The 15250-nt window shown below is 49.3% G+C and overlaps 1 protein-coding gene across 3 annotated transcripts; it reads right to left on the bottom strand.

Annotated features, from left to right (window-relative positions):
* Positions 1-1406: 1406 nt before the first annotated feature.
* Positions 1407-12868, bottom strand: TXNL4A (thioredoxin like 4A). 3 transcript variants are annotated; one of them, XM_012473501.3, is made up of 3 exons: positions 12802-12868; positions 4664-4767; positions 1407-1836 (listed from the first exon to the last, which is right to left on the bottom strand). In XM_012473501.3, the coding sequence occupies exons 2-3, from the start codon at positions 4705-4707 to the stop codon at positions 1665-1667; spliced, it is 216 nt and encodes a 71-aa protein (XP_012328924.1). In that variant the 5' UTR covers positions 4708-4767; positions 12802-12868; the 3' UTR covers positions 1407-1664. The 3 variants fall into 3 exon arrangements, with proteins under 3 accessions (XP_012328924.1, XP_012328921.1, XP_012328922.1); XM_012473498.2 differs by lacking the exon at positions 12802-12868 and adding an exon at positions 12556-12711; XM_012473499.3 differs by lacking the exon at positions 12802-12868 and adding an exon at positions 10879-12436.
* Positions 12869-15250: the final 2382 nt, after the last annotated feature.

Here is a 15250-nt window from a genome sequence, read left to right as displayed (position 1 = left end):
TAAACTGCAGATTTGTGTTTGAATTTTAAATCCATTTAAAAAGCATACACTCATTTGTATGTGTAAAAAATGTGCTTCATTCTGTAAGTACCTTCCTGTTTTCACAACAGCAATCAATCTACTGACAGCAGTGAGCCCTGTGCACTCCTGTGCCCAGCAAGCACCATGTGCTTCCCTGTGTGCAGGGCAAACAGTCTTATCTGCCTTTACCAAGGAGAAAACGGAAGCTCAGAGGAGGTCCCCTGCCTGAGGTCACTCGCTGGGGGCAGAGCCTGGTTCTGAGGTCGCAGGGCCCAGGGTGAGCTCAGGTGCCCCCATCCCTGCCCTCCCTCCCTTTCACTTCAAAGTGTGAGCGTGCTGAGACGGGACACGAAGGTCCCAACCAACCCCATCCGCACTGCTAGGGTGGGGGGGACGAGAAACCTGAGACTGTAACAAGGAAATTTTCTTTTCTGTTTTTTTGAGACAGAGTCTTGCTCTGTTGTTCAGGCTGGAGTGCAGTGGTGCGATCTCAGCTCACTGCAACCTCTGCCTCCTAGGTTCAGGCGATTTTCCTGCCTCAGCCTCTTGAGAAACTGGGATTACAGGCATGCGTCACCACACTTGGCTAATTTTTTTATTTTTAGTAGAGACGGGGTTTCACCGTGTTGGTCAGGCTGGTCTCGAACTCCTGACTTTATGATCTGCCCGCCTTGGCCTCCCAAAGTGCTGGGATTACAGGCATGAGCTACTGCGCCCGGCCAATCAGGAAATTTTCTAACTATACAAACTGAAAATGCCATGGCTTCTACAGAAAATATGTTTACATCAAATGCAATCTTGGGAAAAATAAAAAAACAGATCTCCTACTCCTTAAAGGGAAGGCTCTAAACAACAGTTTATTGTACCGTTTTTATAAGCAAAGTAAGAATAAGCCTTTGGATTCTGTCATGGGTTGAACTGTGTAACCCCAAAATTTATACATTGAAGTCTTAACCCCCAGCACTTCAGACTGTGACTTTTGTGGACACAGATCCTTGCCAAGTGTAATTAATTGAGATGAGGCCATGCTGGAGCAGGGTGGCCCCCAATCCAACACAAATGGTGTCCTCAGGAAAAGGGGCGATCTGGAGAGCAGCACCCACACGAGGAGGACACCGTGTGAACGCAAAGTGAAGGCAGAGGTGCGGCGAAGCATCCACAAACCGAGGAAGTTTCTGGAAAAGATCACTGGCAGCCCCCAGACGCCAGGGAGAGGCCTCGGCAGTTCCCTCATCGCCTCAGAAGGAACCCACCCTGCGACACCCTGACCCTGGACCTCCTGCCCGCGAAGATGTGAAAGCATCCATCTCTGTTGAGGCCACCCAGCTTGTGGCTTGCTGTCACACACCCCCAGCAAACACATCAAGTATGCAAAACGCAAAGCCTCAAGGGATAAACACCTTCATTTTACTCCAAGGATAAGAATGAACTTTGACTCGGAAAATCAGTCATCTATTCGAGTTTCCTAAGAACAAACAAGCAGGACTGCTTCTCTCACGTGCTTGTGTATTGCAGTTAGTTAAGGCCTGGAATCCATTCCGTCTCAGAGGTCCTCCGGCCCTGCCGCTCCAAAGGCTTTAAATAACTTAAGACATTTCCGCACGAAAAAGGCTGCGCGACACTGGCCGCGGGCCGCGGGCGCCTCAGTAGCGGTACTTGGTGGAGTAGTCCTTGGGGGACACCACCAGGCCGCGGCCTTTGCGGGCCCCGCGGTACACCGTCTCGATGATGTCCACCATCTCCTGCTTGTCCTCCATGGCCCAGTTAATCTTGTTGTTGTTCCCTGTCCCCAGGTCAATCATGATGTGCTTGTTCCTGCAGAGAAAACATCCATTCTCGTGAAAACCTCTTTAAAATGTCTAAACGTGTTAGTGAAAATCCCTACAGGTACGAAATGAAGATGACATTCTGCATGTTTGTTTGTGGTCAGGGAAGTCATGATTCTTTCCTCTTCTTTCAGGACTTGCGCTTTACAAGCTAATATTAACCCTTTGTGGTACTGGCATACATTTATCGTGATTTGCTGAAGTTTCCTTTTTTTTTTTTTGAGATGGGTTCTCACTGCCGTCCAGGCTAGGGCACAGCAGGAAAATCAACCGCCTGGCCCAGATGATCCTCCCACCTCAGCCCTGCAAGTAACTGGGACCAGAGGCATGTTCCACCACACCCAACTAACTTTTAGTATTTCTGTAGAGTCAGGGTATCCCTAGGTTGCCCAGACTGGTCTCAAGTGATACTCCCACCTTGGCCTCCCAAAGTGCTGGGATTACAGGCATGAGCTACTGCACCTGGCCTGATGATTTTTCTTAGAGACGAGGTCTAGGCTGCTAAGGCCGGACTCGAACCCTGGGCTCCAGTCGCACCCCAGCCTGCAGAGTGGCTGAGCTGCAGGCGTGCCCCACCTGAAGACTGGTTTTCAATTCAGCTTCCACAAGATCATGCGTTTGCTTGCCACCCACTATTCTACGAAAAGTACTCCCCGTGAAGTCTCTGGCTCAGACTCTGGACCCCGCCTCCGGCCGCCCTCTCACCCTGCATGCTGCAGGCAGGCCCTACACACGGCGTGCACCAAGCTCCTGCACTGGGAGCTGCCCGCAGGACTTCCCGGCAGCCCTATCTGACTTGGGTGTGCTTCTTCGCTATTTACGTCCTTTCGCTTCTTCACCCTCTGCTAATTTACTCAGCTGTTTCTTCTATCAGACAAAGTCTTATGAGAGTGGGAACCCTGTCTTATCTGACATGAGGCCCTGGCGCTAGACCGCAACCTGGTGGGGGCTCAAGACGTAACTTTGGTGCATAAAGTACCATTTGTCTCAAAATTCTGAGTCACAGAAACAGCAGAAAGAGGTTTCATCTCCTTTTCTGAGTACAGCATCAGTCCTAAAAATATCAAACGATAATAAGTAGGCTACTGCTGCCACCCACGGCTGTTCCCTGCAGCCTCCTTGCCCCTCGCAGCGTCTCCAGCCCCAAGCTGGCCTCCGCTGCCCGCTGTGCGGGACAGGGACCAAAGATGGCCCTCCCTGTTCTCACCTGAAGAATTTTGAGGGGCAAGATAGGTAAGGCCTATATTGCCTCAAACAAAATGTTAACATATGGACCTTGGGAATGCCCGGTGTGGGCTCGGAAGGAAGTGAGGAGTGTGTTACTGGGAAATGGAGAAAAGGGACCCTTATTACAGAGTGGCCGAGGATCAGGGACACGGGGTCTGCAGTTACGGGAAACCCGAGTTCACAGGCAACACACTTGGGATCGTTAGCTGCAGAAACTCAAGCAAAGTCTCAGAGGTGCTGCCTTCAAGAGCGGAAAGAAACAAATTGGTGAAGAACTGTTAGCAAAAGGAAAACAATCTCTAAGCCTCTCCAGATGGCCAAACGTGCTGAAATTCAGAAACGGCTGCTGAATGCACAGCAGAGGATGACGGTCGGTCACGCTACCTCTGCTGCAACCTAAGAGAGATCCAAAGTTCACAAGAAATACAGGGTGCACCTCACAGATCTTCTCAACCAAACAGGAGGTGGCTAGGAAGCCTGAGGGCACGTCCAGGGGAGGGTGTCCTGGCACCCAGACACACGGCAGGGGCTCACGCTTTGGCAGCCTGAGGCGGGAGGATGGCTTGAAGCCAGGACTTCAAGGTTGCTGTGATCGCGCCACTGCACTCCACCCTGGGTGACAGAGTGAGACCCCATCTCAATAAATAAATAAAACGAGGTGATTATCCTGGATTCTTTGGGCAAGTCTAATCTAATCACAGTCCTCCAAAATCAGAGCATTTTCTCAGGCAGAACTTTTCGGGAAGTCAGAGTCTCTCGCAGCAGAGTGGCCTCAGCCAACAGCAGCAAGGCAGCAGATCTCAGACCCGCCAGCACAAAGAGCCGGACTCTGCCCACAACCCAAACACTCCAGATGAGCACCCAGCCCGTGGTCTGGACCTTGTGAGACGCCGAGCAGGAATCCAGCAGACCCTGCCTGACCTAAAGAGCTGTGAGCTCAGAAAAGGGTATTGATTTTAGCTGCTAAATGTGTGCTAATCTATTACAACGAGTATAAAACTAATGCACACCCTACACAACCCACGTGACCTTCCTCACCAGGCAGGAGGCCCCACTGTAGAATGGGCTAATGCTCACACAGCTAATTCACCAACCTCTATGGTGACTATGACAAGTAAAAACAGCCTCAGACGGTGATTTCTTTCCCAATTAAATTTCCGTAATGAAATTTTTGAGCTGTTAAAATATTCTTGTATTTACAAGCAAATTCAGGTGTTCCTCTTGGGTATAAAAAAGGCCACTAAAGTCGATGATATCAATTTAATAAATTAGTTGTTTTACAACACATTTTTCATGAACAGATTAAAGTTAGCTAAAATGTCAGTAAAATGTCTTTCATTGAATTACACTTCACCTAAGTTTCCCTGCAAAATTATTTCAAAAAGGTAATTTGTTACTGAGTAAAGGCTAAAACTAGAATTGTTACTTTGGAAATTATTTAAAGGATTCACACTGATTGATTGCCTGGTGATACAAACGATACTGGAATATGACTAACCAACTTCCCTCAAAATAAAATAATCTACAGAGATCTTGGTTACATTAAACTGACAAAATTCAACTTCAAGAACAACTTTAAGATAACATACCTGAAGAAAAACATCACAGTACATGGGTCGTATAACTCATACATTTTGTTGAAGTCAGGCACTTCCGTAATATCCACAAGATAAATAACTGCAAAATTTTTAACCTAAAAGGAGATTTAAAAAAAAAACTGAAAGAACAGACACTTTTGCTTTCATTTTATAAAAGCACACTTGAAAAAACAAAACCAAGAATTTGTGTGGACGGGGCACCTTTTTTTTGTTTTGTTGAGACGAGGTCTCCCTCTGTCGTCCAGACCGGAGTGCGGTGGCGTAATCACGGCTCACTGCAGGCTCAAGCGGTCCTCCCACCTCAGCCTCCCAAGCAGCTCACACCACAGGCATGTGCCACCATGCCTGGCTAATTGTTTGTACTTTTTGTAAAGACGGGGTTTTGCCATGTGCCCCAGGGGCAAGTGATCATCCCACCTCAGCCTCCCAAAGTGCTGGGATTACAGGCGTGAGCCACTGCGCCCGGACCTGGATATATTTTTAATAATCTGTTCACACTGTTTCTGTTACTACCTAGCAAAATGTGGTCATATTGTGATCATACTGTATCTTGTAGCCTGCTTTAATTATGAGCATTCTTTCACACACATTACCTACTTTCCAAAAATGGAAGACTTTTATGGCTGCGTGATTCATCAAACGGCTATGCCGTTACCTTACCATCCGATACAGTTTGGATATCTGTCCCTGCCCAAATCTCAGGCTGAAACGTCACTCCCCGTGCTGCAGGAGGGGACTGGGGCATGGGGTGGATTTCTCATGAATGTTGAGCATCATCCTCTTGGTGCTGTCCTCGGGGGAAATGAGCTGCGGTTGTTTCAGTGTGTGACATTCCGCCCCAGCTTTCGCCGGGTGACGTGCCCGTCCCCCTTTGCCTTCCGCCACGATTGGAAGGTGCTGAGGCCTCCCAGAAGCAGATGCCAGCGCCATGCTTCCTGTACAGCCTGCAGAACCGTAAGCCCACTCAATCTCTTTTCCCATAAGTTATCCGGTCTCATGTATTTCTTTATAGAAATGAGAGAAGAGCCTCCTACGCCATTCTTCTGTTATCTTCTGATTTTTCATTAACATCAATTATTTACCTGTGAACATTTTCGCCCTTACATCTGTACACATACTTCACTATTTCCTAAGGACAAATTCCTAGAATTCTGGAACAAAGAATATGACATTTTAAAGGCTCTTTATAAATACTGACTCCATGCCCTTTAGAAAGCCTGTAGCCACTCATATCTGTTATGAGTTAAACCGTGTCCCCCAAACAGCTGAAGTCCTAAACCCCAGTGCTGAGAGCATGACTTATTTGGAAACGGGGCTGCCGACGTAGTTAGTTAAGGTAAGATGAGGTCATACTGGAGTAGGCGGGCCCCTAATCTGGGGTGGCTGGTGTCCTTACAGGAACATGGCCACGTGAAGACACAGGACGGGGCCCTGAGGCACCAAGGACCGCAGTGGCGTCTATAAGCCTAGGAGCTCCAAGAGGCTGCTGGCAGCACCAGAAGCTGGGAGCAGCACGAAGACTCTCCCTGGCAGGTTTCAGAGGGACCTGGCCCGGACAACACCGTGATGCTGGACTTCTGGTGTCCAGAACTGTGAGAAGTTTCTGTTGTCTGAAGCCCCGCAGCTTGTGGCGTCCTATCACAGCAAACACAGGAAATCTATGGGATACGCACAACATTTCTCCACATAAAACTAATTCTTAAAATCTGATTGTAACTTACGGGCAAAATAATAATATCTGGGATTTGCATGAAACATGCAGCCTAATAAAATGAGGGGTCAGTGACACAAGACTAGCCAAACACCGGCAAGTGCTGAAGTGGAACAGGACCAGAGGGGTTCACTATATTCTCTACTTTGGGGAATATTAAAAGAAAATTAAGATGGAAATTTAAACCACGGAGCAGGGTGGGGAGAGGGGGAATGGGAAAGCTCACGCCTCACAAGGACTCTACTGGCCTTCAGGTTTGGTGAAGAAAACTGTTATCAGAACTCCAGCACGTGGCACACTGCATGAGCGTGTGCCTCGCCATCCATCTGCTTTCAAAACCCCAACGTGACACCCGTGTTAGACATGGCCCTCTGGGTGTGGTCACTCCGACAACACCCGTTTCTGACACCTGTGTTACACACGGGCCCCTCCGGGTGCAGTCACGCTGAGAACACCCATGATGCCTGTGTTAGACAGGGGCCCCTCTGGGTGCGGTCACGCTGACAACACCCATGACACCTGTGTTAGACATGGGCCCCTCTGGGTGCGGTCACGCTGACAACACCCATGACGCCTGTGTTAGACAGGGGCCCCTCTGGGTGCGGTCACGCTGACAACACCCATGACACCTGTGTTAGACACGGGCCCCTCTGGGTGCGGTCACGCTGACAACACTCGTTTCTGACACCTGTGTTAGACACGGGCCCCTCTGGGTGCGGTCACTCTGACAACACTCGTTTCTGACGCCTGTGTTAGACACGGGCCCCTCTGGGTGCGGTCACGCTGACAACACCCGTTTCTGACGCCTGTGTTAGACACGGGCCCCTCTGGGTGCAGTCACGCTGACAACACCCATGATGACTGTGTTAGACACGGGCCCCTCTGGGTGCGGTCACGCTGACAACACCCATGATGCCTGTGTTAGACACGGGCCCCTCTGGGTGCGGTCACGCTGACAACACCCATGACGCCTGTGTTAGACATGGGTCCCTCTGGGTGGGGTCACGCTGACAACACCCCTGACGCCTGTGTTAGACACGGGCCCCTCTGGGTGCGTTCACTCTGATAACACCCGTTTCTGATGCCTGTGTTAGACATGGGCCACTCTGGGTGCGGTCACGCTGACAACACCCTCAACCACCGCTCAGTACTACCCCTCATACCAGCTAGAGTCTGCGACCTCAGCCGCCACTCAGTACTACCCTCATACAGCTAGAGTCTGCACCCTCAGCTGCCGCTCAGTACTACCCTCACACCAGCTAGAGTCTGCGCCCTCAGCCACCGCTCAGTACTACCCCTCACACCAGCTAGAGTCTGCGCCCTCAGCCACCGCTCAGTACTACCCCTCATACCAGCTAGAGTCTGCACCCTCAGCCGCCGCTCAGTACTACCCCTCATACCAGCTAGAGTCTGCACCCTCAGCCACCGCTCAGTACTACCCTCATACCAGCTAGAGTCTGAGCCCTCAGCCACCGCTCAGTACTATCTCTCATATCTTGCTGCTAGCTACAAGGCTGTTTCTTATCCAGAGACAAAAATCCATAGGAAACACCAAAAATCATTGTTTGTTCCTACAAGATTCCTCATCTAGCTGAGTGCTGACTCCCGCTGGTTCAATGGACGTGCTGTGATCCTTAACGTGACCCTGAAGACAGACCCCAACCCCCAATACAGCACCTATGAAGCTGCATAAACATCTCTCCGCCGCATGCACTATTTTATCACAATGTACCATCACGGACCAGGCATGGTGGCTCACACTTGTAATCCCAGAATTTTGGTAGGCTGAGATGAGTGGCTCACTTGAGGCCAGGAGTTTGAGACCAGCCTGGCCCACATGGCAAAACCCCGTCTCTACTAAAAATACAAAATTAGCAGGGTGTGGTGGTGATGCAGGCCTACAGTCCCAGCTACTCGGGAGGCTGAGGGTGCAGTGAGCTGAGACTGTGGCACCGTACTCCAGCCTGGGCGACACTACACCCTCGCAAAAACCAAAAGAATGTACTATCATGAGTCAATAACATTACTGAAGAATGTTTTTGTTTTGTTTCATTTTAGAGATGGGATCTCGCTCTGTCACCCAGGGTGGAGTGCAATGGCACGATTACAGATTACTGCAGCCTTGAACTGGGCGCATCTCCCGTCTCAGTCTCCTGAAAAGCAGGGATTACAGGCACGTGTCACAATGCCCAACTCATTCAGGCTATTTTAAACTCTATTTGCGTGGGCTTTTTTTTTTTTTGAGATAGAATCTCACTCTGTCTCCCAGGCTGAAGTGCAGTGGCATGATCTCGGCTCACTGCAACCTCCACCTGCCGGGTTCAAGCAATTCTCTTGCCTCAGCCTCCCGAGTAGCTGGGATTACAGGTGCTCACCACCATGCCAGGCTAACTTTTTCTATTTTTTTTAGTAGAGACAGGGTTCCACTGTGCTGGCCAGGCTGGTCTCGAACTCCTGACCTTCTGATCCACCCACCTCAGTGTCCCAAAGTGCCGGGATTACATCTGTGAGCCGTCACGCCTGGCCTGCATGGGCTTTTTAACACAAAAATTAAATGTCCCATTCGGTCTTCTCACCCATCACGAGATTTAGGAACAGTGAACCCCAAAGCACTACTGTGACAAACTGTTCCCACAAAATGGAAAGACAGCTCAAAGGTACATGAATGAAACTGTCTCTCTTCAAAAGTGTGCATAAAGTCAGCTGCTAAACAGAAACCTTTTTTTTTTGGACAGTCTTGCTCTGTCACCCAGGCTGGAGTGCAGTGGTGAGATCTCAGCTCACCACAACCTCCACCTCCTGGGTTCAAGCGATTCTCCTGTCTCAGCCTCCTGAGTAGCTGGGATTACAGGCGTGCACCACCACACGAGCTAATTTTTGTATTTTTTGTAGCAACAGGGTTTTACCATGTTGGCCAGGCTGGTCTCAAGCTCCTGACATCATGATCCACCTGCCTCGGCCTCCCAAAGTGCTGGGATTACAGGCATGAGCCACCGTACCTGGCCAATCTTTTTTTTTTTTTTGAGACAGGGTCTCACTCTGTCGCCCAAGCTGGCATGCAGTGGTGCAATCAGAGCTCATCACAGCCTTCAACTCCAGGACTCACATGCTCCTGCCCTGGCCTAACGAGTAGCTGGGATCCCAGGCACGTGCCACCATGCCCAGCTAATGTTTGCATTTTTTGTACAGATGGGGTTTCACCATGTGGCCTGGGCTGGTCTCAAACTCCTGGGCTCAAGGGAACCACCCACCTCGGCCTCCCAAAGTGCTGGGAACACAGGCGTGTGACACAGTGCCCAGCCGAAAACTTTATTTTATGTCACTTTATCAAATGAATTGCCCCACACTTATTAGCAAACCCTAGGCACCTGTGAAATCTTTAAGCATAGCTCTGTTTCCAGACTATTTTCTTCCTGAAGTTTACAGCTCAACTCTAATCCAGCATGAGGTCAAGTGGGCCCTGCGGAAGCAGCAAATCAATGCAACACATCTAGGAGAAATCCTATCAAGCCCCGCCTGAACATCTGCAACTTTTACTCACTTTAAAACAGCTGGGATATCCAGACAGGACTCACAACAAGATAAGGAAGATCCCTTACTGTCTGCCATTACTGCACAGGGAAATTTTTAAATAGTTACATTGTTCTTTATACTAAAACCTTACGTTTCAAAATTCCTGTTGAGCTTCCCCAAAAAGCGCTTCCAGAATTAGGAAGTCATGTTTTACCCATATACTAAGAAGAAAATAAAACATGAATAGTCTTTTAATGCATTTCAGGTTTGCACTTTTTTTTTTTTTTTTTTGGAGACATGGTCTCACTCCTGTTGCCCAGGCTGGAGTTCAATGGTGTAATCATGGCTCACTGCAGCCTTGATTATCCGGGCTCAGGTGAGTCTCCCACCTCAGCCTCCCAAGTAGATAGGACTACAGGCACATGCCATCACACCTGGCTAATTTTTTGTACTTTTAATAGAGACGGGATTTCACCATATTGTCCAGGCTGGTCTCAAATTCCTGGGCTCACGTGATCTGCCCAGACTCTTCTCCCAAACGCCTCGCCCAGGTTTGAGCTTTTAATAACTACACTATAATATTTGCATTAAAAATTAATAAAGCAACCCAAATTTTTGCACAAAAACAAAAATCAGACTATTTTAAAAGACCAAAAAAAAACACCCCACAGTGAGCTCATTAAGTGTGTGTCCACTATGTGTGTCCACTGGTGATACAGCGATTCAGTCTGTAACGGACATAAAGGAACTGGGGAAAAAAGCAAATCTGCCAAAGAGCGTAAACACTTACACTGACACCTAAAGTCTGTTTCCCAGCTAGGAGCATCTGGCTGAGCTCTGCTTGGATGAGGTGAGACAAAGGCCCTCACATCGCCAGGCAGCAGGATCTGAACCCCGCCTCACGTTTATGCCACCACTTGCAAGGTAAAACAGTGAGGGATTCTAGAACTCACAGCTCAAAGTCAGTACAGCAGTGATTTACCTGTTGGGAAAACGCTCTTAGTCAATTCTTCGCTGGATTTCCAGTATCTGCCCTCGTCCGCTACAGCTCAAGCAGTGAGAACCTGATGCCGTCGCACGGCCTCACGCATCATCTCCAGTCCCTGGCTGGCAGGACTCCCAGTGTGTGAGGGAAGAGCTGCTCTCCCGAGTTCCCTAGGTACCTCCTCGAGTGGTCAGCGTCCTGGCGTCCAAGAGGAAGAGGCTGGGAGACGGCTGGTAATCAGAGCACTCCTCCTCTGTCCATGACCCCCACTGAAGGGTTTCTCAGTGTGTGGTTCAAGGTCAAGTCACATCGGAATTCCCTGAGGGGCTTCTTTAAAAGGCCACTTCTGGACTTCACCCATACCCATAGAATCAGAATCTCTGATGCATTTTAGTAAGCACTCCAACAGATTCTTGCGATAACTAAAATATACCAACAGCTCCTAACATCACGCCTCTCCTACTAAATAAGAAATAGCAAAAATTAATAAATGGCAGTCCAGATAGTCTTTCCTTTCCTGAATATGAAACATATCCTTGCATCTGTTCTTCTTTACTCAAAGGAGTTACTTTAACGCAGCCTACTTCAGCATTTGTGAAATAAAAGAGAGCTTCGATGTTACTTTTACTCTTCATTAAAAAGAATAACCTCTCAAATCACTTACGGAAAATTAATATGGCAGATATTTTATTAACACACTAGTATTTTTGCCCTTTGCCCTATTGCTACGGCTGCAAAACCCAAATAAAAGTCATCCTAAAATTGCTATGAGGAACCACAGAAAAAGAACGAAACCTCTGGTTATAAAATAGTGTCCTAGAAGCTTTACCGTCGGCAAGTAAGCGCCAAGGCCGCTCAGTGCACTAATATTAGAAATTGAGGGCCGTGGCTCACGCCCGTAATCCCAGCGCTTTGGGAGGCCGAGGCGGGTGGGTGACAGGGTCAGGAGTTCAAGACCATCCTGGTCAACATGGTGAAACCCCAACTGCACTAAAAACACAAAAATTAGCTGGGCCTGGTGGCGCGTGCCTGTAATCCCAGCTCCTCAGGAGGCTGAGGCAGGAGAATCGCCTCAACCGGGACCCGGGAGGCGGAGGTTGCGGTGAGCCGAGATCGCGCCACAGCATTCCGGCCTGGGCTACAGAGCGAGACTCCTCCGTCTCAAAAATAATAAATCAGAAAACTAGTTCTAACAGAGCATAGTTCTATTTTCTCCTGTTTTTTGCATCTTAATCACTCTACGCTATAAATCACACGACTTACAAAAATCGTGGTGGGTAAAAGAAAACACCAACAGAAAAACAGATTTCTTATGCTATTAACATGAAAGTTCTGCTTTATATATACAACAAATAAATTAGGTACCAAAAAATGGCAACCTTTTACATTAAGGACCCGCGCTCTCAATAAAATCTGCAAGTGTATTTTGTTCACTGCACTGTAAGTTTGGGAAAAACGCCTTATCAAGAGAAATAATTAATTCATTTGAGGGGAAGGGTGTCATAAACGCTCTAAAACGTGAAAAAATCAAGGCGTTCCCCCCGCAGAAAAAGGCGCGCAACGCCGGCACAGTCCCCGGGAGCGCTCGGCCGGACGCCGGCGCCTCCGCCTCTCCCCGGGGAACGGCTCGCGCCCCCACGGGAGGCGGGCGGGGCCGAGGGTCCGGCGCGCTACCTTCTCGGCGATGCTGTACAGGACCTCGTCCATCTTCATGCACGTGGGGTCCCAGTCGTGACCGAAGCGGATGACGACCACGCGGTCCTCCTCTGAGAGGATGGCCTGGTCCACCTGCCAGCCGTTGTGCAGGTGCGGGAGCATGTACGACATGGCGGCCCGGGCGCAAAGGAGGGACCCGCGCAGTGCGCACAGCCGGCCCTCGTCGCCCCGGGGCCCGCGCACGACACCCACTCCCGCCCGTACCAGCAAGCTCCGCTGGGACCGCCGCCAGGCGGAACCTCTGGGCGCCCACGCAGCGACGCCGTGCGTGCGACGTCATGCGCGTATAGGCGCCGTGCGTGCGACGTCATGCGCGTATAGGCGCCGTGCGTGCGACGTCCTGCGCGTATTGGCGCCGTGCGTGCGACGTCCTGCGCGTATAGGCGCCGTGCGTGCCGACCTCATGCGCGTATAGGCGCCGTGCGTGCCGACGTCATGCGCGCATAGGCGCCGTGCGTGCCGACGTCATGCGCGCAGGGTGGCGCCGTGCGTGCAACGTCATGTGCGTATAGGCGCCGCGCGAGTGCGTCTTTTGCCGGGTGGAGCGCGGTTGGTGCGCTCCTTGTAGGTGTCGAGTGGAGGTTCGTCTCCGGCGTGTAGGCGGCCTGGTGGTCCTGAGAAGCCCGGGCTCGCCGGGCCCTGCCCCAGCGCAGCTTCCCCGAGGCCGCCGGCCGCCGCCCGGGCTGCTCCCCCGTCACGGATGGGGGCGTCTTCAGACGGGCCCGCAATGGCCGTCATGGGGCTGGTTTTCTTCCTTTCTGGTGCCTGTTTCGGGTCGTTCTCAAAAAACTCCAAAAAACTCCACCACCAACAGAAAGTCACGCGATGCTGTGGTGCCCCTCATATGGGCTGTGTGGTGGTGAGAACTGCAGTCCGAGGAGCCTGCTGGCCTGGGGATAAAAATGGGATCCATGTTTGGTTTCCTCTGGGGCACAGCGCCATCAGGTGCTTCGATAATATGCACCCACAATTTAAATACTAGAATCACAAGTGCAGCTCACTGCCAGATTAAGTTTTGTTGTTGTTGTTTTTTAATAGAGACGAGGTCTTGCTATGTTGCCCAGGCTGGAGTGCGGGGGCTATTCACAGGCGCGATCCCACTACTGATCAGCGCGGGAGTTTGCGCCATTTCTGACCTGGGCCGGTTCACCCCTCCTTAGGCAACCTGGTGGTCCCCGCTCCCGGGAGGTCACCATATTGATGCCGAACTTAGCGCGGACACCCCATTGGCCTAGCTCACTACACCCAGAACTCCTGGGCTCAAGCGATCCTCCCACCTCAGCCTCCCGAGTAGCTGGGACCATAGGCACGCGCCACCGTGCCCGGCCAGATTAAGCTTATTACATAATACAGAATATTTCCCAGTTATATACGAAATGCTTTATTGTAATAAGAATTGCAGGTTGCTGGGGTATTAGAGATCATCTTAGTGTCTTTCATTTTATAACTGAGTAAAGCAGAGGCACAGAATATAAGCGTCACGGTTGAGCGCTCATAAAGATGTGTTCAGGTTCGTCTGTGCCTCGCGTAAGCTACCTCAATAAACTTCAGTTTCCTCATCTGTTAGATGGGATGAAGAAACAAAATCCCCTGTACTTCATTGGCACAAGTTACACACTGGAGAAATCTGAGCCGTTATTAAGGTCATTTTGTTAGTGGTACGGTTCAGATAAAAACACAGTTGCTTAACACATCACAAGCATTTTATTCACAGAAGAGTTGTTCCAAGCTAAGGCATAAGACTCAAAGGTTCCCAGATAATTTATTGAAACTCATTTTTTTATTGTGGTGTTATTTATAACAATATTTATCGCCTTAATTTTTAAGGGCATTAAGTACATTCGTATTATGCAACCATCACCACTGTCCGTCTCCAGACACATCTTTAATAGACATCTTGGTTGAGATGCAATCCATGTACTATAAAATTTGCCAGTCTAAGGTGAGGTGGTTTTTCAGTGTTGTGGAACCAATACCACAATCTAATTTTAGAAGAATGCTATCACCCCAAAAAACCCCTATACTCATTAACAGTCATTTCCCATTTCCCGCCCACTCCCTTAGCCCCTGGCGACCACTAATCTATCTTCTGCCCCTATAGATTTGCCTATTCTAAACATTTCATATAGAAGAAAACACAAAATGCAGAGTCATTTGTAACTGACTTCCTTCATTTGACATAATGGTCTCAAGGTTCAGCGACATCAGCAGCTAGTTATTTTTTATTGCTAATTAATACTTCATTATATAAAGAAAACAAAAAATTTTAAAACTATTCCATTATATGGGTATACTACATTTTATTATCCAACAGTTGATTGACATTTGGGTTGTTCATTTTTTGACTATTATGAGTCGTGCTGCTATGAACATTCATGTACAAGCTTTTGTGTGGACTTAAGTTTTTTTTTTTTTTAAGATGGGGTTTCACCATGTTGGCTAGGCTGGTCTAGAACTCCTGACCTGGTGATCCACCCGCCTCAGCCTCCCAAAGTGCTGGGATTACAGGCGTGAGCCACCACGCCAGGCCTGACTTAAGTTTTCACGTGGTAACTGTTTAACATTTTTATGTACTGCCAAATTGTTTGCCAAAGTGGCTACACCATTGTACGTTCTCAGCAGCAATGTGTGAGGGTTTCACTTTTTCCACATT

This window comes from Aotus nancymaae, unplaced genomic scaffold (genome assembly GCF_030222135.1).
Source record: "Aotus nancymaae isolate 86718 unplaced genomic scaffold, 86718_ANA_hifiasm-v0.15.2.pri h1tg000100l, whole genome shotgun sequence".
NCBI classification, from domain to species: domain Eukaryota; kingdom Metazoa; phylum Chordata; class Mammalia; order Primates; family Aotidae; genus Aotus; species Aotus nancymaae.
The sequence above is the reverse complement of the archived record's forward strand: the minus strand, read 5'-3'. Positions and strand labels throughout refer to the sequence as shown.